The sequence below is a fragment of the Orbicella faveolata genome, unplaced genomic scaffold (genome assembly GCF_042242905.1).
Source record: "Orbicella faveolata isolate gen_17 unplaced genomic scaffold, um_ofav_v1 contig_4, whole genome shotgun sequence".
Lineage (NCBI taxonomy): Eukaryota > Metazoa > Cnidaria > Anthozoa > Scleractinia > Merulinidae > Orbicella > Orbicella faveolata.
The window spans coordinates 11,227,379-11,248,766 of record NW_028301569.1 but is presented as its reverse complement, the minus strand read 5'-3'; the positions used below and the strand labels follow the sequence as shown (position 1 = coordinate 11,248,766).

General features: G+C 38.4%; 3 protein-coding genes across 3 annotated transcripts; 1 reads left to right on the top strand and 2 right to left on the bottom strand.

Annotated features, from left to right (window-relative positions):
* Positions 1-2,220: 2,220 nt before the first annotated feature.
* LOC110059533 (silk gland factor 3-like) lies at positions 2,221-4,221 on the bottom strand. The gene is made up of 2 exons (XM_020766241.2): positions 3,873-4,221; positions 2,221-3,007 (listed from the first exon to the last, which is right to left on the bottom strand). Exons 1-2 carry the CDS (start codon positions 4,219-4,221, stop codon positions 2,469-2,471), a joined length of 888 nt encoding a protein of 295 aa, XP_020621900.1. The 3' UTR covers positions 2,221-2,468.
* A 427-nt stretch (positions 4,222-4,648) lies between these two features.
* LOC110059534 (POU domain, class 3, transcription factor 4-like) lies at positions 4,649-5,816 on the bottom strand. The gene has a single exon (XM_020766242.2). The coding sequence runs from the start codon at positions 5,720-5,722 to the stop codon at positions 5,195-5,197; it is 528 nt and encodes a 175-aa protein (XP_020621901.1). The 5' UTR covers positions 5,723-5,816; the 3' UTR covers positions 4,649-5,194.
* Positions 5,817-5,900: 84 nt separating this feature from the next.
* LOC110059535 (dynein regulatory complex subunit 11-like) lies at positions 5,901-21,159 on the top strand. The gene is made up of 30 exons (XM_020766243.2): positions 5,901-6,026; positions 6,826-6,916; positions 8,214-8,300; positions 8,405-8,463; positions 8,770-8,860; positions 9,155-9,274; positions 9,407-9,457; positions 9,839-9,894; positions 10,354-10,438; positions 10,783-10,854; positions 11,062-11,124; positions 11,546-11,593; positions 11,804-11,901; positions 12,325-12,409; positions 12,738-12,761; positions 13,076-13,195; positions 13,752-13,827; positions 14,072-14,147; positions 14,627-14,699; positions 14,869-14,940; positions 15,342-15,418; positions 15,882-15,974; positions 16,869-16,966; positions 17,330-17,529; positions 18,283-18,366; positions 18,924-19,023; positions 19,337-19,414; positions 19,931-20,079; positions 20,426-20,515; positions 20,887-21,159. Exons 1-30 carry the CDS (start codon positions 6,016-6,018, stop codon positions 21,004-21,006), a joined length of 2,547 nt encoding a protein of 848 aa, XP_020621902.1. The 5' UTR covers positions 5,901-6,015; the 3' UTR covers positions 21,007-21,159.
* The last annotated feature ends 229 nt before the right edge of the window (positions 21,160-21,388 follow it).

The window sequence follows — 21,388 nt, the reverse complement described above, 5'->3', positions numbered from 1 at the left end:
TTTGATGCGTTTTCAGAGTGAAACTCTCCCAGCGTAGTGTGGACAGCGCCTTAAAATTCGTGCACGACAGCATGGAATTACGCATCACTCACGATTAGACACGTTGGGTAGGTATTTGTGAGCTTTTAATTTAAAATTGTTACTGTTTCTTAATAAATTTTCTTATTTCAATTTACGGAATAAGCCAAATGAACCCTACATATCGAGCAGATTGGATTAGCAGCGGGTTCCAATAAGAGTTTCTAGAATATTTCAATAGATTTTGTAGCCCCACGTCTCAACTTTAATTTCCAAACCACGTGCATCTGAATAATAAATTTCTTTTGCGTTTTGTTGCATGTTGTTACCCCATATGCCGTATCGTGGCATGTTAATGTAACAGCTTCAGAGCCGTGAAAAGAATTCGTTCATTGTTTCGAATCCAATCGTAGAATCAGAATGGTAAATGTTCGAGTATCGAGGAAGATTTACCATAACTCGTCACTTTTTGAAATTACTTTGTAATCTTTGCACTGTTTTCCTTCCTGGCAGGAAACAGTCATTTCTTTCGATACTTAATTAATCGGTATTTGCACTACCCGGTAACAAACAGAAATATATCGCAGTACAGTCTGATAAGTTTTATCACACGGCCTTCTCACTGCCCTATGCACGTCTTTCCGTATTTATCCCACGCATGACGTAAGCATACCCGCATTCGGGTTCTCAGATTTTGTTTCGAATTGTTTTTCACTTGGTAAACAACTCCTTGTTGTGGACAGTTGTAAATTAACTTAATTATTACGCCTACGTTAGCAGCTTCCATACTGACCGGGCACGACATTGAAGTCTTTCATGTTTATAAAGCGCGCAGCTCGGTGCTAAGCGTTTTGTGCCTTGGACAAAATTTCACGTTTACAACTTTCTGACCAGAACAAAGCAACTGTAATTTAAAATACGTAATTGACTTTACTATTCTGGCTCTACGTGGAAATCTTTTGTGTCCAGTGCCAAAAATATCGGGGCTCGAGTGTCCACTGAGCGGTAAAAAGGTGAAAAGTTTTGAGCAGTTCTGTGATGCAGCCAAAAGGAGAAAAGAGAAGTTAGTAGTACATGCTTTCATCGAGAGTGAAACGATTTCATGAACTTTAGCGTAAATTTTAAGTCTCGATTTCAGGGATGAAAAGAATCGGAAATATTTTGTGGGGGAGGGGCGTATTACATATCTATGCTTTCTAGCTACCTTATTAACAGAGAGTAAGGTCTTTACGGGAAAATCTCAGACCGAGGCCTTGCCGTATTGACTGTGCGATAGTGACGTCATACGGCAAGGTCGAGGTTTGAGATTTTCCTGTAAAGACCTCACTCTCGGTTAACAAGTTGTTTATTATATGGCTTTTTGCTTTGTTTTTGCAAGCCCGTAATCAGCCCGTGGGCATTATGGGAGAATAATGCCCTACAGTCAGCCAATTAGAGCACGCGTTATATCGGCTACAAACACAAGCCATATAATAAAGACACAATAAGACATGCACCAACGTTTCCCTTATATCCACTATTTGTCCCAGCTTACACCTTTTTGTGAAAATAAACTGCTCCTCTTGATATTGTCTTCTGGTACTGATATTACTTAACCTCCTCAGTCACCATGGGATCTTTCAAAGTTTTCTCTTGATCTCATTCTCTCTTTCTTTTCAATCTCTCTTTCAAAACCTTTGTCGGGCTAATGCCAAAATAATTGGGAGGGGTCTATGAAAATGTGCCTGTCTTGCTCACCATTCTGGTGAGTCCATTCATGGGATATTTGTGCAGTGTTTTGTTTTGTTGTTGTTGCCATTCATTACATCATTCATCCAGTTTGCATGTAACATTCTGAGTCTCCATCCTGGTGCATAAGTGATCAAGAACAGTATCTCATGTATTTCTGTTATGTAGGAGTTATTTTTTAGCTCCAGTGTAATGTCTTGTCTTTTGTATCAGGCTTGTGCTTGGGCAGATATGGTAGCCTAATGCATATGGTTAGCCTTCTCAACTCAGGCTCGAGTGGTCTGGCTTCAAGCCCTACCCAGAGTCAATGCTCTGTGTTTTTGGGACAGACAATTAACTCTCTCAGTGCCTCTCTCGACCCAGGTGTATGAATGGGTACTGACAAATTTAATGCTGAGGGTAACCCTGTGATAAAGTAGCATCCCATCCATGGGAGAAGAAATACTCCTAGTCAATTAACACCTGCCAGGATCCTTTAGCATAAATATCTTGCTTCTAGAACTTTATTTATTGTACCAAGAGTGATACAAAACATGAACTAACAAACAAAAAAAAAAGGCAAACACAAAATTAAAAATGACTAACGACAATCAATAATATCAACATGTCATTCAATTCTGTCTGTTTTACTCTTTGCACATCTGCATGATGAAAAACAAAAAGGATACATACAACGTTTTACTGCTGGAATGTTAACAACAATGATTTGTGTGGATGCACAATCACTGTGATTCAGCCGGTTCATTGTCTGCTTCTGCTGTTAATGACTCACTTAATCGCTTTTCTTTCTGCCGTCTGTTACAGAACCACACCCGAACAACCTCTTTCTCAATACCAAGGTTTTGAACAAGCACATCAATTTCTTGTGAGGATGGTCTGGGATTTTTATTGAAGTAGTTCTCCAATGCAGTCTTGGCAGTAAGCTCAATTGATGTTCTCTTCTTCCGTTTCCTCACTGGAGAACCTGGCACATCAGTGCCGCTTGCAGAGCCTCTGTTACTATCTGCTTCCTCGAGCCACTTCACCAACAATGGCTTGAGCTTACACATGTTCTTAAAACTCAGTTGTAGAGCCTCAAAACGGCAAATGTGTGTCTGGCTAAACATACTGCCATAAAGTTTCCCCAGAGCTAGTCCAACATCAGCTTGGGTAAAATGGAGCTTGATTCTACGCTGTTTGAACTCCTTTGCAAATTGTTCCAGGTCGTCTGATGTAGTTGTGTCTTCTTCGGAACAAAATTCCACCACATCAATCTCCCTTTCTAATGATACAAAGTGATAAAAATATTTTAGAAATTTATTTGTTACACTATGATTACATTATGACTGGGTCAGCTTCTGTTAATCACATTTGAGACAAGGGGAGACTTACTAACTTGACCGGGTATGGGATGAGTGAAAAAAGGCCTGTATATGTAAGGGATGACCATTAGGTATGGATGATTATTTTTTACGGGAGGGGGGGTTGGGAAATTTTCTGAATTCTGAAGCATGAAATTAAAAATCAAAATAATGATAGTAGAAAGCACTTGCTCAATTTTTTCCCCATGGCTCCCATTGCACGATTTTTTTTCAGCAGTTTTTGCTGTGCAGGAATTGTTTTGGAAATCAAACCCCTGCCCCCCTCCTGCCGCCTTATCTGAGCCTGTGACTAGGACAGAAAGTAGACTAAAAAAATAAATTTGACTAAAGGATGATCAAGGAGGGTCTGATATCATAAAAACGTAGCTAGTGGTATTGGATTTCTGACACGTAGCTGGAAAAACACTTTGGTTATAAAACTAAGCACAGTTCAGGCGGAGAAAGCTCATGCTCAAAACCTTGCGAAAGAAGCACAGCAGAGCACGGGAGAGTCAGATGCAAATTGCGTGATTGCGACAGTCCTGAAATCCGATCGATTATATCGTTTATTGTCTGGCTAGAGTTTGCTAGAAATATTCTAGGAATCTAGTATTGCGAAAGTTGTTGACATCGGATTCCCTTGAGAAAACACGTATTTCGCGCCACTTTTGCTACACTTTCAAAATGGCGGATTTCGTCCGAAAAGGCCGTCTATCGAGTTCTGTATTTAATTAAAACGAACATACCCTAGTAAGTAATACATGCTTACTTTAGAAAGCAATTCACCTGTACTGTCTAAGTCCTGTTGTTGAGATTCAGCTCGGATTTCAGTGAAGTTTCGCTTGAGAAGTTCTGCTTCCATGTTAGTGAGACCAACAATCTTACTCTCCAGGTTATCGTCTTGAACGTTAATAAAATGCTTCACCTTCACGATTCCTAAGCGAATGAAAACTTCTCGGTGCCTTTGCAAGTCAGCACGATTTAAAAGATAACCAATGTCTTTCTCTAAAATGTCATTTGGATCGGAGATAACGCTCGCGCCTGCTAACTCGACCATTCTGATCGATCGTGTCAACCACTTGTGCGTAATCGTTGCGTGACAGCACAAATAAACGTGGAATGTGAGACGTCGCATGTTGTCTGCTTGTCAAATCCGCCAAACTAGTCTCGAAATCTGGTCTCATTCCCGTACATTCGGAGCTTGCAACCCACAAAATACAAACTTTGCCTTGACTCAAGAATTAATTTAAGATTAAATATATACTTTCTTTTTCTCACTCATAATATGTTTTACTTCGTTTTTCGCAACAGGCTATTTCACGTGGGAATTCGAACGCAGTTAACCGTTGGGACATGAGCTGACATGATGATGTCTCAAGAGAAACCACTAATAAAACGATGACCAAGTCCGGAAACTTTGTTAAAAAAGAATCGTGGTCGTATATTAATAGTCAAGTACTCTCGCCGAATTTGAAAGAACCCCATTTAAACCATTATGACTTCAAAGATAGCAACTTGCTACAATGTAGCTTATTCAAGCCATTCAAAAAAATGTGAAAACGTTCTGATTTTCATCAGCTTCCTTTTATTTTTACTTACTAAGGTCATTGCTTTATTTCTGTTTTAATCTTTAACTATTTTACATAAACGTTTTTACATACATCGTTCTCTTAGTTAAATGTCGCAATATGGCGTAACTCCATCATTTCTCCATTGTCCCAAAGTGAGATGTTTACAATGCTGAGACTCCCCATGTATCAAAGTACAAACGCTTTCGTTTCGTAAAGACATGAAAGGATCCTTAATTGCTTAAGCGAAAAAGAAAACAAACATTGTATCTAGTATTTATTTTTTACCGTTATAAGTATGTTATAGTATTAACGTTTAAATAATATATAAGCTCATATAAAAAATAAATTTACAAACGTCGAGATGAAGAAAATGAAAACGGAAAAAGGACAACAGTTCAAATTAATATAAGTATTAACAAAACAGTCCGCCCGTCCTTAAGAATGAATACACAAGCTTACAAAGTCTAGCAATGTTATAGTGAAGGCCTGGAAACCGTGACATACAGCACAAGGGGAGATGACATATGTAATGGCAGATCATTCTGATCCTACTTGTTGCTCGTCTGGTGGTGTTCCAGTTGCTATCGCACTTAACCTCTTTTCTTTTTGGCGTCTGTTGCAGAACCACACTCGAATAACCTCTCTATCGATGGCAAGGTTTTCTGCAAGCATTCCAATTTCTTGCGCGGACGGTTTGGGGTTTTTACAGAACTCGTTTTCTAGCGCGCTTTTCACGTTGACCTCGATGGACGTTCTCTTCTTTCGTTTCCGTTCTTGAGCTCCCAGCTTGTCAATGCCACTTGCAGCGCCCTTGTTACTATCTGCATCCTGTAGCCATTTAACCAGCAGGGGTTTGAGCTTACACATGTTCTTAAAACTCAGTTGCAGAGCCTCAAAACGGCAAATGGTCGTCTGGCTGAACACGTTTCCGTACATCGTTCCAAGAGCGAGACCGACCTCAGTCTGGGAGAATCCAAACTTGATTCTTTGCAGTTTAAACTCCTTGGCAAATTGCTCGAGGTCGTCCGATGTAGGAGTGTCATCTTGGGATATCAATGGCTCCATCGTAACAATTTCAGCACAAAGAATCAAGGGAAATCAGGAGAGAAACTGAAATATAGTAAGGCGAGATATTCGAGGAATAAATGAATAAATTACTTAGTAATTGAGCAGGCGATAAAGAAGCGTCCTTTCCCAGCGGTTTGTACCGTAAAAGCGTCATGCGCGAGATGTTTGTGATCGTTGCCATGGTGATTTGCACAGTAAAAAATATGGCGACGGAGGTCAGTTTGTTTTCGCACATGAGTTTTGCCTGAGATTTCGACGAATGTGGGGAATTTGTTAGAGATATTTCCACCATGTCACACAGGTGAGATTCCAATAACTTGTTTTACTATTGCTGATGGGAACAAGATGAGAAATACTGTGATTTTAAACCTCGCGGGCAACGTGAATGTATGCGTACTTTGTAAGAAATTAGGAGGTTACCAGGTCAAGGGAACATCTTTGGATCGTGGTCGTAGCTGCGTAGTGAGTTATAAAGAAATTCAAGACACTGTTGATGTCTTCTTTATGCTATAAAGATTTCTGCGAATGTTATTTGTGGTACCTGCGACCTGCAAGACCAAACGAGGGACTGTTTTCCAAAGTTATCTCAGTTTTAGCAAGACAATTATAAGCTTACTGAATAACTTCCTTAATTAACTCGTTGAGCTATTTAGTTAGTAATGGTACAGTTAATATAGAAGCTTATTCTCCATCTGTGAAGCAAAGCATTCTGTGCTTTGTAAGAAGTTTGCATTCTGCTGTCAGCTGTTACAAACATCACAAATGCTGACCTAGCTTACCCTAGAAAAATCCTGATCGTGATAAGGTTATCTATTCACTTTTGAGCCCTGCAATACCTAGTTCATTTTTTGATGGTGTGTGACATTTGAAAGAGACTGTTTCCTGGTACTGTACATATAACCCTAAAAAGGCAAACCTGTATGGGCACTATTCATTTTGAGCCCTGCAATACCTAGTTCATTTTTTGATGGTGTGTGACATTTGAAAGAGACTGTTTCCAGGTACTGTACATATAACCCTAAAAAGAGTTCTGTAACTGGAGTAAGGATCTGCTGGCCTGCAAGCTGCAATAACAAATTGCAATGCACTTGATTTTTTAGCTATTACGGAAAGCAGTGGGTGGAGTCCCAAGGGGGCATACTTGACCTATTGGAGATTGAACTACCACCTGAGCCTGCCAAACCAGAAAAGGTATTTACTGCCACATTACTTGTTCACTAGACAGTGGTTTTCAATTGAGCATCAAAAGTAATCAGGCAACTGCTTTTGTTTTGGTTTTACTATGGTTTGAGATTAGCTGAGTAGTCTCATTGGTGAATAGTTAGTTTGGTTTTGGTTTTTAATAACACTCAGTTGAAGGCTTTTGTGAAAAAAGAGCGTATATAGCATTTTGGGCCGATTTTTATTTTTTGCAGGATTGAGCTAATTTTTGGCAGACTGACTTGTTTTGACATGAAAAGCATCATTGTGTAATTGGTTTTGTTGATTTGCGCTTTGTTTTCGAGAAATAACGTATGCAAAAAAACTCAGTTTTGCAAGCAGCATCTTTTGGAGCGAATCCTTTGAAGGTGGATTTTGACACAGTGCAAACTTAAACAGTTACTTTTAGCAGCTTCGGCAGAGTGGTTTTTTTTAAAATAGATGTTTTGACTTTTGAAAGAAGTAGAGAAATGGACCGGAAAAAAAATTGACCGACCTCGTAACGAACTGGTGTCATGACAAAACAAACTCAAATCCGGCCCATTCAGCATGTTATTTGCTTGTGCTAATGAATCAACAGTAAGAAAAAAGCATAATTATCTGATTAATAAAACTAGCGCCAAATGCCACGCTTCGGTGACTTCATCGTTTAGCAAAACGAAAGGTTCTTTTATTTTTCACTGAACAAAAGATTTCCAAAAGATACCCTTGGAAAACTGAGTTTTTTGCAGACGTTATTTCTTGAAGATGAAGCCCAAATCAACAAAATCAATTACGCAGCAATGCTTTTCATGTCAAAAAAAGTCAGTCTGCCAAAAATTAGTGTGATCCTGGTAAAAATAAAAATCAGCCCAAAATGCTCTATATGCCCTTTTTGCACGAAAGCCTTCAATTTATTGAAAACTGCTCTATTATCATAAATATCAATATCAATTGCTGGCCAAACAGTATATCAGTAGGTCACACTTTTAACTCATTTCATGTTCAGAGGAAAAAAGTTTGTAGTTGCTTTATCTGCATTCACTATTGTACATAATGCAATTCTGGTATAACAAATCCCCTCTTAACAGGTCCGCCTCTGGAATAATTTACATTTTCAGCCCAGCCAAATTTATTAACAATAAAATGAATAAGACAGAACCCTAGTATAACAAATCCCTAATATTATTCAAACACATTTTCCTGCTTACTTGGTATTAAATTCGCTATATCCAGGTTTTATTGTGTGTGATAAATTATTGATATTGTGCTTGTTTATCACTTCTGTTTATAATTTTTTTCTCAACAGGACCGTATTGCAGCTTTTCAAATGTTTGCTGTTATGTACATCAAATATATTCAGATATTTAGAAAAATTGAGGAATGCTATGATCAGGTGAGTCATATGCACATATTGCAGACTTATTTTTTGGTTAAGGCTTAACATTGAATATGAACTTGTGAACTGTACAGTGAGTTATGATATTTTGTTTTTCTTAGGTTGTTCATCCCCAAAAAAGAAGAGTCCTTCGGCATTTACTTGATGGAATCATGGGAAGGTAGAAAAATACTTGAATCAAAGTAATTTAAAACTCTATCAAGGCAATGTTGTATTCTACTTGCTTGTAAAAAACTTATTTAAGTATGCATTTGGTAATTCACTGCAACCATTCAGTATTATTTATTTACCATTCAGTTACAGTAATAATAAAAACTGAAGCATTGAATCCTTGTTTCATGAACTACACAAGGAAGACAGAATGTCTGAGGCCCTTTGTATAGAATATGAGATGGGTTTAACAAACAAACAGATCCTAAAAACTAATACTGACAACTCATGCTGTGCTTATTCATATCTGCTGCAGGATTTTGGAACTAAAGAATGAAATGGTGCTTTTGGAATACTCAGAGTATCATTATTTTGATGATGTACTGTCTGATCTCAAACTCACACCAGTAAGTAACCCAACGTGCCACATGTGTAGTTAGATATGTTAATGTACTTTATTTTGCTCAAAGATCTTGCCAAAATCTTTGAAAGTCTTGGAGGATCCTTTGTGAGATCTTTTAAGGACAGTTAAAAATTCCTCATATTTCAGGATCTTTAGTACATGTAGGTCTTAAACTAATGATCTTTTAAGATCCTCAAAGATCCTGTAACATTTTCTTAGTTTTAAAACCTGTGCTGATACATCATTCTGTCAGTGCATGTCCTCAATCAATTTTTTGTGTGATCTTTTTTTGTTGTAGGAAGACATAGAAATTCCTATTCCAAAATACTTTACGTATGAGAACTCTAAAGTGCTGCAAGAACGAGAAAAGATGCTTGGAGGAATACTGGCAAAGATGGGACCTCAAGAAACTACACCTGTGAGTGCAGTTAGTTTTTGCTAAAAATAACTACTTCAATTTATTTACTCTTCAGCTGTTAATCATTTTTGTATCAGTGAAATGTTTAACTGACAACTTGTGAATGTTTGTTCTCTTTGTGTTTTTAAACAGCAAAAAGAAGAGATACAGATGACACTTGATGATGCAATCAGACTAATTCAGGTTTGTTAACAAAGTTTTTATGAGAATCTCCTAATTCATAATAATACGACTTTTAAAAGTAAATTATGTATGGTCAGTCAGTGGAAAATCTGAGGGTGGGGAGAGGTCTCAAAGCCAAATTTTTAAACAAATGTATGAAGTAAACTGGAGTAGGCTCTTGTCTGGAACAGTCTTGGCTTTCAGTTAACAGCTTTTTGTAGCCATAGTTAGGTTTCTCTGAAATCATTACAGCAATAACTTCTCAATAACTGTTGATTGGCAGGGGATTTCCTCAGATGATGAGGCCTGTGTTAAAAAAAAAAAATTCATTGTCCGTGTTATATGTCTTTATAAAGGGCTGTGAAATACTCAACTTTGTAAATTACATTGCAATTGTTGTAGGTTCATGAGAGGGCTAGACAAGGAAGGCTGAGAGCAAAATTCATGAGAGAAATCAGGTTTGATATATGATCGTGCTCATTTTTAATTTTCAGGAAAATATACTACTAACCCACAGTAGAACGTAACTATCTCAAACTTGGTTATCTCAAATTTCCTGCCATCTCAAACTCAATGATCATCTTTGCTTTGATATACCTGCACTTTTTCGGTTTGGAGTACACGTATCTTGAAACCCTGACACCTCAAAATATTTTTGGTTTCCAATAAGACTTTCGCAGTAGCATGGTTTAGCTGAACTTTTTTTAATCAAGTCGATTTGACTATAATTGCCCAGGGGTGCACCTTATTGGCCAGCCTGAGTATATCCTGAGGTACCCCTTCTAAGAATGGTTCTTGCATGATACTGACCCTTCTTCTGTAGATGTACATACACATACTGTACAGTGCTGATCACACTCTGTTGCTTGTATGTGCATGTAGATAAAATAGCTCATTTTTCTGAAATTGTATCATAGACAACAAGAAGAAAGAGAACGGCAGGCACAGTTACGTGGAGCTCCGACCATGGATCCTGATGTTGCAGCAACAAAAATTCAAAAGGTTATTGACTGTACAGTTAATTATTGTTTCATTATACAGTTGGACCCTACTAATTTGAACTTAGTTACTTCAAATTCCCCATTATTTTGAATTAAAAACCATTTTCCTTGGATTTCCCCTTCAGTCGTTTACTACTGGCTATTTCAAACCATTTTTTGTTTCCCTTGAGAGTTTGAAATTGCAGGGTTCAACTGTATCAGTTGTGTATTAAACCTGAATGCAAAGGAAGATGTTTAACATAATAATTTACAGAATGTTGTGTTGTAGTCAACCAGAGACACCATGTTCAACATTGCAAGGTCTCCCAATTCTAATCTTGTCCTTTAAATGTATTTCTGGTATAGGTTTGGAAAGGCTATTCACAGAGGAGAAAAACCAAGAAAATGAGAGAAGAGGAATTGATATTTGTGGGAATGGTGAGTTATTATAGATTAATTTGAAAATGTTCTGTTTACCATACTGCTATATTTTACTTAAGATGTAACCTACTCAAGATTTAATATGTCATATTTTTGCTTTAATTTATTCTTACAAGGGATTGAAAAATGCAGCTGTTTAGTAAGAAAGTGGCTAACAAGATACAGTTAACATCTGATTGACTGTGATAATATTGTTTTCTTTAGGCTGCTCCTCCTGATCCACAGGATTGGAAAGACACACCCATGTATTTAGCCAACAAAACTGAGGTATATCACAAGTTCATTTTTGAAGTAATATAAAATGCCAAAGATAGTATTTGACCACATTTCCAAACCCGAGAAGAGAGTTAAAAATATGACGTGCAGCGGAGTATTTTTGAAAAACTTCAAGGTGTTTGGAAATGTGGTCAAACACTGTCTTGAGTGCTTGATATATCTTCTCAATGAAAACTAAAACTAACGAGAAAACGGAGAATTAAAACCATGCATGTAAAAATCTATGCTAATTAAGATCAGATATCCAAACACCGTCACAGTCATGATTTCCTTTGTTTAAACTTGATGAATTATTACTGAGTTTGAGAACATAGTATGCTTATTTCTAATTACTTGTTCTTTTTGAGTGCTACAATTTGTGATGCTGCTTTCAATCTCTGGCTCAACTACAAATTATTATCTCTTTGTCCAGGAGCATAGAAGAGTTGTACAAGAGGAACATGAGAGGGAATACCAACAGGTGAGTCCATGCCAAAAAATAACAACAACAACAACAACCACCACCATTCATGTAATATGGTGCACTAATTAATTTAGTTTGACATTTGAATGTCCTTGACTTCTTGTCTTAGTAAGGATATGTATCACTGCTATTATTGCAGTATGGAGGTTTTCCTTATGACTACACCATGTTTAAACTCTTTTTTCATTCCTCATCACTCTTCCACAGGCACTTGTATCTATTAAAGAGAAGATTCGTGAAATTGAAGGACCAGACATGAAAGAAAACATGCAGGATCAGATCAGACAGTGGTTTATTGAGTGCAGGTTAGTTTTGTAATCATACTTGGCCAGGATCTTCATTTTGTTCTTGAAAAATTGTGTTGGGCAGGTCTTAAGGTCACAAGGACTATAGGTTTTCAATTCTATTGATCATTTAAACTTACCATTGATTTAGAGATGTTTATGTCATCTTGTTTCAGATATTCATAATTATATATTTTCACAAAAGAGTAATAATGAAGATGTTTTTTTAGCAGATTGGGTTGTAAGCTACATACATGTGCATGTTTTAGCCTGTAAGCAAAATATCCATTTCTTATTTGTTTCTGTTTCATAAAAAAAGAGAAAAACAAATTTTTGTCAATGGATCTCCTCCTGTGGATCAATAGCTGCATCCTAAAGAGGAGTTCCTCTTTAGTGTTGAGTTCTTTATCGATCAGTTGTTTAACTGTATATTTTTTTTTTCAGGGATAAGACAGGCAAGTTCCCTGATTATCCAGATGATGATGAAGGAGGTTCAGCTGCTATATTTAAAGAAAAGGATCCTTTGGAGGTTATTCTCAATTTTTGTAATACTGCTATTCCTGTATAATTTTCTGGAACTTACATGTAATTTGATACAGACATCATTGACCACCTCTCATTTTTACTGATTACTGCTATCTGAAATTTAACCCACCAGAAATAATGCAAAATCGTGTCACTGCAAACCATCCCCTGCCCCCTCAGAAAGTGACCATGGATATGGGGTGGGATGGGTGGGATTATGCTGTAAGGGGAAAGAAACCAGATGTAGAGTGTTCAGAAACTAGGATGACTTGATGTTGGTGTGGTTTTTGTGAAGAATAACCTATAATATTTTTTAATTCATCTCTTTTCAGATGGAGAAGGAAGAGGGACAAAAGGTAAACTCACATGTCTCAAATATACAGTATTCTGAGCATTCAGTATTTATACGGTTGTGCAATGATTGGACAAAAGTACCTCTCGTGCATTGCAGTCCATGTAAGAATTTCACAGGACACTTAATAATGACACATTAATAATTACAAGAACCCTTTGAATGAGCCTGTGGGTGGTTTAACTTATAGACACTGACATGTCAATCTTTCTTGGACTAAGTAAATGAGGTTCCACTGTAATTTTGTTGAGTGTGTGAAGTGATATTTCACACAGCGCTCAAGGAATTCTTATGTTACCGTGGTTTATCTCATCACAGGACGAAGATGGAGGGAAGAAGAAAAAAGGAAAGAAGGGAAATAAAGACAAGAAAGAGAAAAAAGACAAAAAGGACAAAAAGGGGAAGAAAGGCAAAGGGAAAGGAAAGGGAGGTGATGAGGTGAGGAGAATCGCTACTGAAGCAGCTAGAAATTAAAATTAGGTGTTACAGTCTCGACAACAGCCACATTGGGGACAGAGGAAAGTGGCCATTTCAAAGAGGTGGCCATTACGGGGAGGTAGGGGTGTTATATGGCACCTGTTCTTTTGAGGGTGCAATTTTTTTCACAAAAAGGCTTATGTTAGCGTATCTAAATCAAAAGGCATCAATAAAACAGAAACTAAACAGAAACAGGGACCAACAATGTGTGGTACTGATCATGTTTGGTGATTTCACAATGAAATAAATGGGGTTTTGTATACATTGCTTGTCAGTCATTGTTTAAATGGCCATTGTCAACAGGTAATTTTGGCAGTTTGGATGAGTTTAAGTGGCCATTGCCATTCTGGAGAGGTGGCTGTTACAGAGAGGTTAAAAATAAGAATGAATGTATGGACTGTCACCCAGGATCAAAAAAGGGGTCTTTGTATAGAGGTGGCTGTTAGTGTGGGTTTGACTGTACATATTTTTAATGTGAAAAGCTAAGTGAAGCTTTTGCATTTGAATTGTTTTCTAGGAGGAAGAGGAAGGAATCAAAATGCAAGTTTCAAACTTTGTACCAACTGTGAATGAGGCAGCTGCTACATACAAAGGTGAGTGTGATTTGATAGTGATGTAAACATGTCTTGTCAGAGCATTTTGGTGATCAGTCACACAATGCATGTAATGTCATGCAAGGCTACCTATTGCACAGTCAGAATCTGTTAAGAACTGCAATATATACATCTTCATTCATAACTTGCAAAATCCTAGTCAGGACAGTTTGCAAGCATTCTAAAAAAATTATAAATAAATTAATCAAAAATCAAAAAATATATATTTCATCATTTCCTTTAGATGTGTGGCAGTTCAGAGATGAGATAAACAATTTTGAGCAGAAGCATGATGCAGAATTGATCAAGGAGGCTAAAAGGTAAAATATAATATTTTCTTTACTAGATTTCTTTAATTTTCTGTTACCCTTTGAGATGATTTCATTTCTGGTAGAATGGGCACCTAACATTGTAGTTTAGCTTCTTATGGTTATTTTAGGTGCCCTGTTACTCAAATATGTTATAATACTTTTTGGATGAGGTACAAATAAACTGTTTGTTGTTGTTGTTGTTGTTGGCTAATGGTGGTACAAGGTAAAGATTAAACCATGTTTTGTGATACTCTGAGTAATTATACCACAAGACTTTAACTGCTTAGGACTAGGGTGTTGTTCTGCCGTTTGCTGTGTGGCAGATGGTGATTTGTGTCATGGGGTTCACTTCTCAAACTTTTAATTTAAGAAAACAGCATTGAATTCCTCCAGTTGCCAAAAAAACACAGTGCAGTAAAATTAAAGGGTTGAAATTTTTGTTTTATATTAAGCTGTTGTCAGCTAAATCTTTTTGTATCTCTTTTAAGAATTGAAGTTGACGAGGAAATTCGGAAGCAGGTCGACGAACTGATGCGACAAGAGCTGAAAAACCTGAAAATGGTTTGTACTGTTAGAGCACTCTCTTGAGTTAATATTTGATAGCAAGACACTGACTGTATTGAAGAAACTAGGCAACCATTTGTGCCAAAAGAAAAGCTTAAAAGAAAGCGTTAGGTCGATGGCAACTGAAAGAGTGGCATGACACTTTTTGCTCTTTAATGTTTTGTAGGCTGTCGATAGAGAGAAAGGAGGTAAAAAAGGCAAGAAAGGAAAGAAAAGTGGAAAGAAAAGCGGCAAAAAGGTAAGCTAATGAGCAGGGAAATGGTTGTGCACGTGCGTTATAAATCCTTGTATATTTCTCAGCCGTCCTCTGCAAAAACCAACGTGAAATGACCGAGTTCTCGGTATTTTGCGTAACGTGAGCAACGACAACTAATTTTCATATTCTTTTGGAGTCGATCGCTGGCGTTACATATTTAGTTTGAACAAGTTTTAAACCTATCGGTGGGCTGAACAGATCTAGATAATTGCGAAATTCAAAGGTAAAATTTACATCCCTGTTTTACTAGGCGTCGTCCTAGCTCTCTTAAGTCTGCGGTATGTTAACGAACTGTAGTATATGGCATACTTGGAAACTGAACTATACAATGTACATGTGGTGTCTTATAAGTGCAAACTTTGACTCGCTTCTATTTTCTTCAGAAAAAGAAGAAGAGTGGGAAGAAAAGCGGAAAGAAGGGAAAGAAAAAGAAGAAGGAAAAGGATTTAACGTCTGATAGGTCGGTTCAACATTTGAATTCTCACTATTTTTCCATAAATTTTGTATTATTTCCCCTTGAGAGAATTTGGTGTTTGGTTAAGAGGTACTTTGTCACTGATATCTCTACCTTGTAAGAGGAAAGGAAGGACTAGGAGGGAGGGGTCTCTTCCCATCCTGGCCGGGTAGTGGGGGGAGGGGGGGGAGGGGCGATGTCTTTCTATTCTGCCGTTTCTCTCGCAAAGTATATGTTATGAGACGTTATTCCTCCCTGTTCAAATAATCTTTTCACGAAAATGTCACACCGTAATATCACACTCGAGGAAACAATTTCCCGTCCAAGGAGAAGCTGTCATTCTTCGGAGAGAGTATCGTTAGTTTTATAGATTGAAACAGCAACCATTGATACAACAAAAACAACATTTATTTGTACTTCACGGTACAGCACTGACGATCTCTGACTTCACCACTTCGTTTTATTTTAGAACCATGGAGTCGCTTTACGAAGAACTGGTCCATGAAGGGATTTTAGTGCGAGCTCCAAGGATAAGACTTAGTGAATACACTGGAGAATACAGGTACAAATAAACGTGATTCTTACATTGCGGCTAATGGTTAAATGGTCTAGCTATTGCTTGTTGTTTGACTGTCGTTTTTAACGCGCTATGTAGGACAAATGTGATGCATCTCTTAGCAATACTGTGCACACATAGCAATTTTCGTGGACAATTCTGTCTAAGGGGGAAAGGCGCAACACTATGTGAAGCACCAACCTGTGAGGCAAGACCAGACCACAACACCGGGAGCTACATGTCCAACTCTTTGCGATAAGTGTTTGGGTTCTTTAACGTCCCCTGCTAACCATGTAACACTCAAGAAGCAGGAGACGGGCCCTACGGTTTATAGTCCTTATCCAAGAAGACTTGAACGTCTAACCATTTGCAGATGTAATAACAAAGGTAACGAATTTTCGTAAGCTCGGAAACCAATAAGCCAGGAGAGCGACCGAACACTGACATAAAATAAACTACAGTTCAACTCAAACGTCTGAATTTTACTTGTAAACGTTACAACAGTTACACGACAGTTCTTTACAGTCGACCAATCACGCGCGTTCTGAAAGGTGCTCAGTCACGGTATTTTGAGTTATTTTGGCCACATACAAAATTACCTTTAAATGGTAGGAAACCTGAAAATAACAGTTTAATAAGATAGAAAAACACCAAAGACATAATGATAAACCATAACGGAACAAGGATGGCTGAGGATGGAGAAGATTAACACGGATTTCAAACGACGAATTTGAACAATTGAGGCTAAACTTTTCAATATGCGCAAACCCTGACTGAGCTCCTTTAAAGCGTACGTCACGTTGCGTCAAGTCACGGGCGTGAAAGTGTCAGAAATTCAATTATTAAGCAAAATGGTGCACATGTACTTAAACCGAGATTGCTGTTTTTGTTTTATTGTAGTTACCTTGGCACTACTCTCCGTCAAGCAAACATTGAACCTATGCCGTCCATATCTGATGTGAGAAGAGTCATCACGGAATTTGCTATATTACCATTAGGTAAATGTAGAATTAGAACACAGTTTTGGTTTTTCTTGGAAAAAAATCTAAAACTGCATGGTTGCCACAGATCAGGAAATGGTCAGGGTAGAAGTATTCTTCAAGGTCAGGGAAAAGTCAGGGAAATATATTTCTGGTTACTGTGATCTCAACGATGTTTCTCCGTAATAAAGAAGGCGAATTGTGGAAAACTCGTCATTCTGACATTTTATATTTATTTGCTTAGGGAAGTTTTATTTTGTCAGGGAAAAGTCAGGAAATTAGTCGGAAGTTTAAAAAGTGATGTCTGTGGCTACCATGCCACTTACATAAGCATCAACGTATCTGTTCAAACTGTAATACGGTTTTTGCGATTTTTCTCAGGATCCCAAGCCGTACACGAGAAAGCGCCTTTCGTTAAGTCTGTTCTGATTGCTGGCCCGCGAGGTGTGGGAAAGAAAATGTTGGTGCATTGTATCTGTACGGAGACTGGGGCCAACATGTTCGACTTGACCGCTGCCAACATCGCGGGCAAATATCCCGGGAAGGCTGGGCTCCAGATGATGATGCATATGGTATTTAAGGTATGTTCACGTGATCATTACTTACGCTTGAAGTTGTATAACAAACACGAGAGATCGTGTCTTATCTCATTTCCCATCATTGAGGTGTTTGAAAATGTGTTAAAGCACTGTCTTGAGTGTTTGATATATCGTCTTTACTAATTGAAACTTAAGCTGAGAAGAAAACAGAAAAAAAATCGTAAGAATCTTTGCCAATCACGATCATATATCAAACACCGTGAAGATTACAATTTGCTGAATTATTACATGTAATGAGTTTGAGGCTGGAAGCAAATTTCCGTGAAGTTTCAAGTGAAGCTTAACTGTAATACCCCTAATGCTCAATGCCTCAAAGATATTTCTTGGATCAGTAATTTTCACATTTTTTTGGAATTTTTTCCGAGCCTGAAGACTTTCTGTTGTTTTCTCTTACCTCATTACATTTATCGAGATCTTATGATTTTAAGCTGAGTAAGCTTCTCAGTAAAGAGCAGGACAAAGCATTCTCTTTAAGCTCTCAGTTATTGGTATGTGTCAGAGGATAGGGGACGGTTTGGGAGTATTTTCTTGTGAGTTGAATTGGGTATCAATTCTGAACGAAAAAATAAAAACCAGTTTTTCACCGTTGTGTGATAATTGAGTTTGATCTTAAACAGTGCTTACAAAATGGCCTTAAAACTTCGACGGGGCCAAGGATCAAGGGCCTCAGCAGCACTACCCAACCCACCTCCCTTCTGTCCGTCTTTATGGTCTATATTCCTTTTTGATGTGTAGGTGGCCCGTCAGCTACAGCCGTCGGTTGTGTACATTGGAGATGCCGAGAGAACCTTTGTTAAAAAAGTTCCCAAGACTGACAAGGTAATGCGAGTATTAACTTTAATTTCTATGGTTTTCCATCAGTTATTCAAAAGCAGAGATCCTTGACACTTTCACGCGATATCCGCGCACAAAGTGAGGATTCTTAGTTGGGAAGTTAGTTGACACAGTATGAACTTAGTTGTATTTCCTTACTCGTCTCCCCCCCCCCCCCCCCCCCCTTTTCCAAAAGTTTCATTTTGTCTCTCTTTTACGGTATGTCTGCATAGTTATGAAAAAGGAAAATTGATTTACACTGTCCGAACTTAGTAGGCCACTTCCGAGCTGTCTTTTACCTCTATGTCAAAACGAGTCTTCTTGCGAAACCATTCATATGAAAATGTGTTCCGCCTACAGGTTCATTCTCGTGTAAAATCAAACTCATTTCCGTATGAATATTATGCAGCATAAGATAACTCGGATATGGCCTGTTGTATTTGCTTACTAGTCTGGCCATCATTTGTCCTCCCCCACCCCCCCCCCCCCACCCCACCCCTCCGCCCTCTACATTTTTTTTCCAAAAGTTTGATTTTATTCATGTTATTTTTTTCTGTTTGCAGACCGACCCCAAGCGACTGAAGAAAGATTTACCGAAGATTTTGAAAACTCTTAAACCTGAAGATCGAGTGCTTATTGTGGGAACCTCGCGAATGCCTTTCGGTATCCTTTAAACCTTTTACTTGAAACAAACTAGAGCAGTTAAAAGTTTACCCTAAATTTTACAAGTTCGTTGTTTGTAATCCATGTTAATCTTCTCCATCCTTAACCATCCTTGTTCCTTTATGGTTTAATATTATCTCTTTAGTGTTTTTCTATCTTCGTAAACTGCAATTTTCAGGTTTCCTTCGATTTAAAGGTAATTTTGTACGTGGCCAAAATAACTCAAAATATCGTGACTGAGCCTCTTTAAGAAATTGAAAACGCCTCGATCAGTGCCTTTTTTATTCCTTTTGTATTCCTTGACTGACCAAAGATGGTGAGATCAAACCATTCTGCGGCATGTACCAGAAGATTCTGCTTCTGCCAAGACCTGACTATGCTTCAAGATTCTGTAAGAATACTACAGTTCTTTCCAATTCATAAGTCGAACGATGAAGTCCTAAAACTAATCGGAAAAAACTCCTTTCGCGGAGGCAGCGTGGCCGGGCCAGCGCGTCGGACTCGTAATCCAGCGGTCCCGGGTTCCGTTCCGCTCCGACAACGTCGTGGATTTGTTTCACGGTAGCCCCGAGTTCAAATCCTCGGCCACTATTCTAAAGAATGCTTTGTACAAACATTTTGAATTAAGTCAGCTTAGAAGAAGAACAAAAAGGTTTCTTCTCCTTTGACAAGGGTGTTGTAAACTCTTGACCAATCATGGTCAACTCTTGACCAATCACAGTGGACATAGCTACTAAATGTCAGGATATGGCGGGAAAACTCATGCCGAAGTGTTTTTCGCTGAAGAATATCAATTAGTTGTAGTTCTAGTTTTTTCGATTAAGGTATTTCGCAATACAGTTCGATGGCTGAGATTGGCTTAGTTTTGTAGTCGACCTTTCAGAATGCATTTGTCTTGTGTTTTTAGTGCTGTGGAAAACGCTGGTCGCAAGGTACGGTGGGCGCGTCACGGAGGCGTTAGATGCGAGTTCGCTGGCCAAGATAACTGACGGCTACACACCAGGTCACATGGTACAGGCCATTCAACAGATTCTTACCGAGAGACGCATTCAGCAGGTATGTAACGACTGAGAAACAACGAATCACCAAAGTTAGTATCACCCAGCTAGTAGACTAATGCAAATCCTGCATTTTAATAGTCCTCGAGTGGCGAAATTGGCGCAATCGAACGTGACGCTTTCTTTCGTTTTATTCCCAAATAAATATTTCTTCAACTTGCATTTGCTAGCTTTATTATTGTCTCTTCTGTCCGACCAGTTGGGTGATACTAAAACAATTAGACCCTTCGCCCTCAAGGGCCACGGGTCAGTAGCCCTTGCGGGCTACGGGTCTAATCGTTAAATAGTCACTAGACAATTTACATTCATGTACTGATTATAACTCTTACTTGTTTGTCCGGCAGCTGTCGAAGAGACCCTTGACAGCAGTGGAGTTTGTAGCGCCTTTGGCTCGTATCGACCCAATTTACAAAGAGGAAGAGGAAGCTTTCAAGGTAATAAAAATTTAATCCTGGTGATTTCGCCCCGTTACAGCGTGCTGATTTAGTCCTTATTCTCCTTTTACCTCGTGGATCGTAGACGGAAAACGCGAGCAAGAAACGCTTATTCGCAATGTGCCACTGTTCCCACATCTTGCGAAGAGATCGTACTGCAATCATTTCTGCAACTTTTGATAAGCCGTGTCAGGTTTTTTCAGTGTTGGACTATCAGTTCCCCCTATTTATCTTTCATTCAAAACAGAAGGGGTAGAGACGTGGGGCAGGGTGGGGGAAAGGTGTTGAGGATAGCTGTATCACAGTTCATTTAATTCGTGATTTAACCAAGACTGCGAGAAAGACAATCGATATCCATTTTTCTTTCCCAGACATGGTACGCAAAGACACCGCTAGGAAAAAAACGAGCGAAGGCTGCGGCAGGGGATGACGAGGGAGACAAAAAGGGAAAGAAAGGAGGAAAGAAAGGAGGCAAGAAAAAGAAGAAATAAAGTCATTCAAACAAAGTGAGAGGAAGGAAAGAGTTCTGGAAGTCAAGAGTTTCTACAGTGTATATGTGCTGTTGTAAATATGCCGAAGAGCGTGCACCGAACTGTAAATAGTGGAATCATTGTAAACGTGTTTAATAAATGATCCTTTTCGAATTTGTCATGTAATGTGAAAATTTTTCATTCAAGTGTCAGAAGCCACCCTAACTTGCTTTGGCTTTCTTGATGATCCAAACAGGAGTCTGCTCGCTCGCAGGCTATTGCCAATAGAGAGATTAAGCATGACGTTATGTCAGACGGTAAACGGTAAAAATGAAACTTGTCTTCAGCTGTCTATACAGTAGTGTGAAAATATTTGTATTTGCTGGGAATAGTAGGAGACATT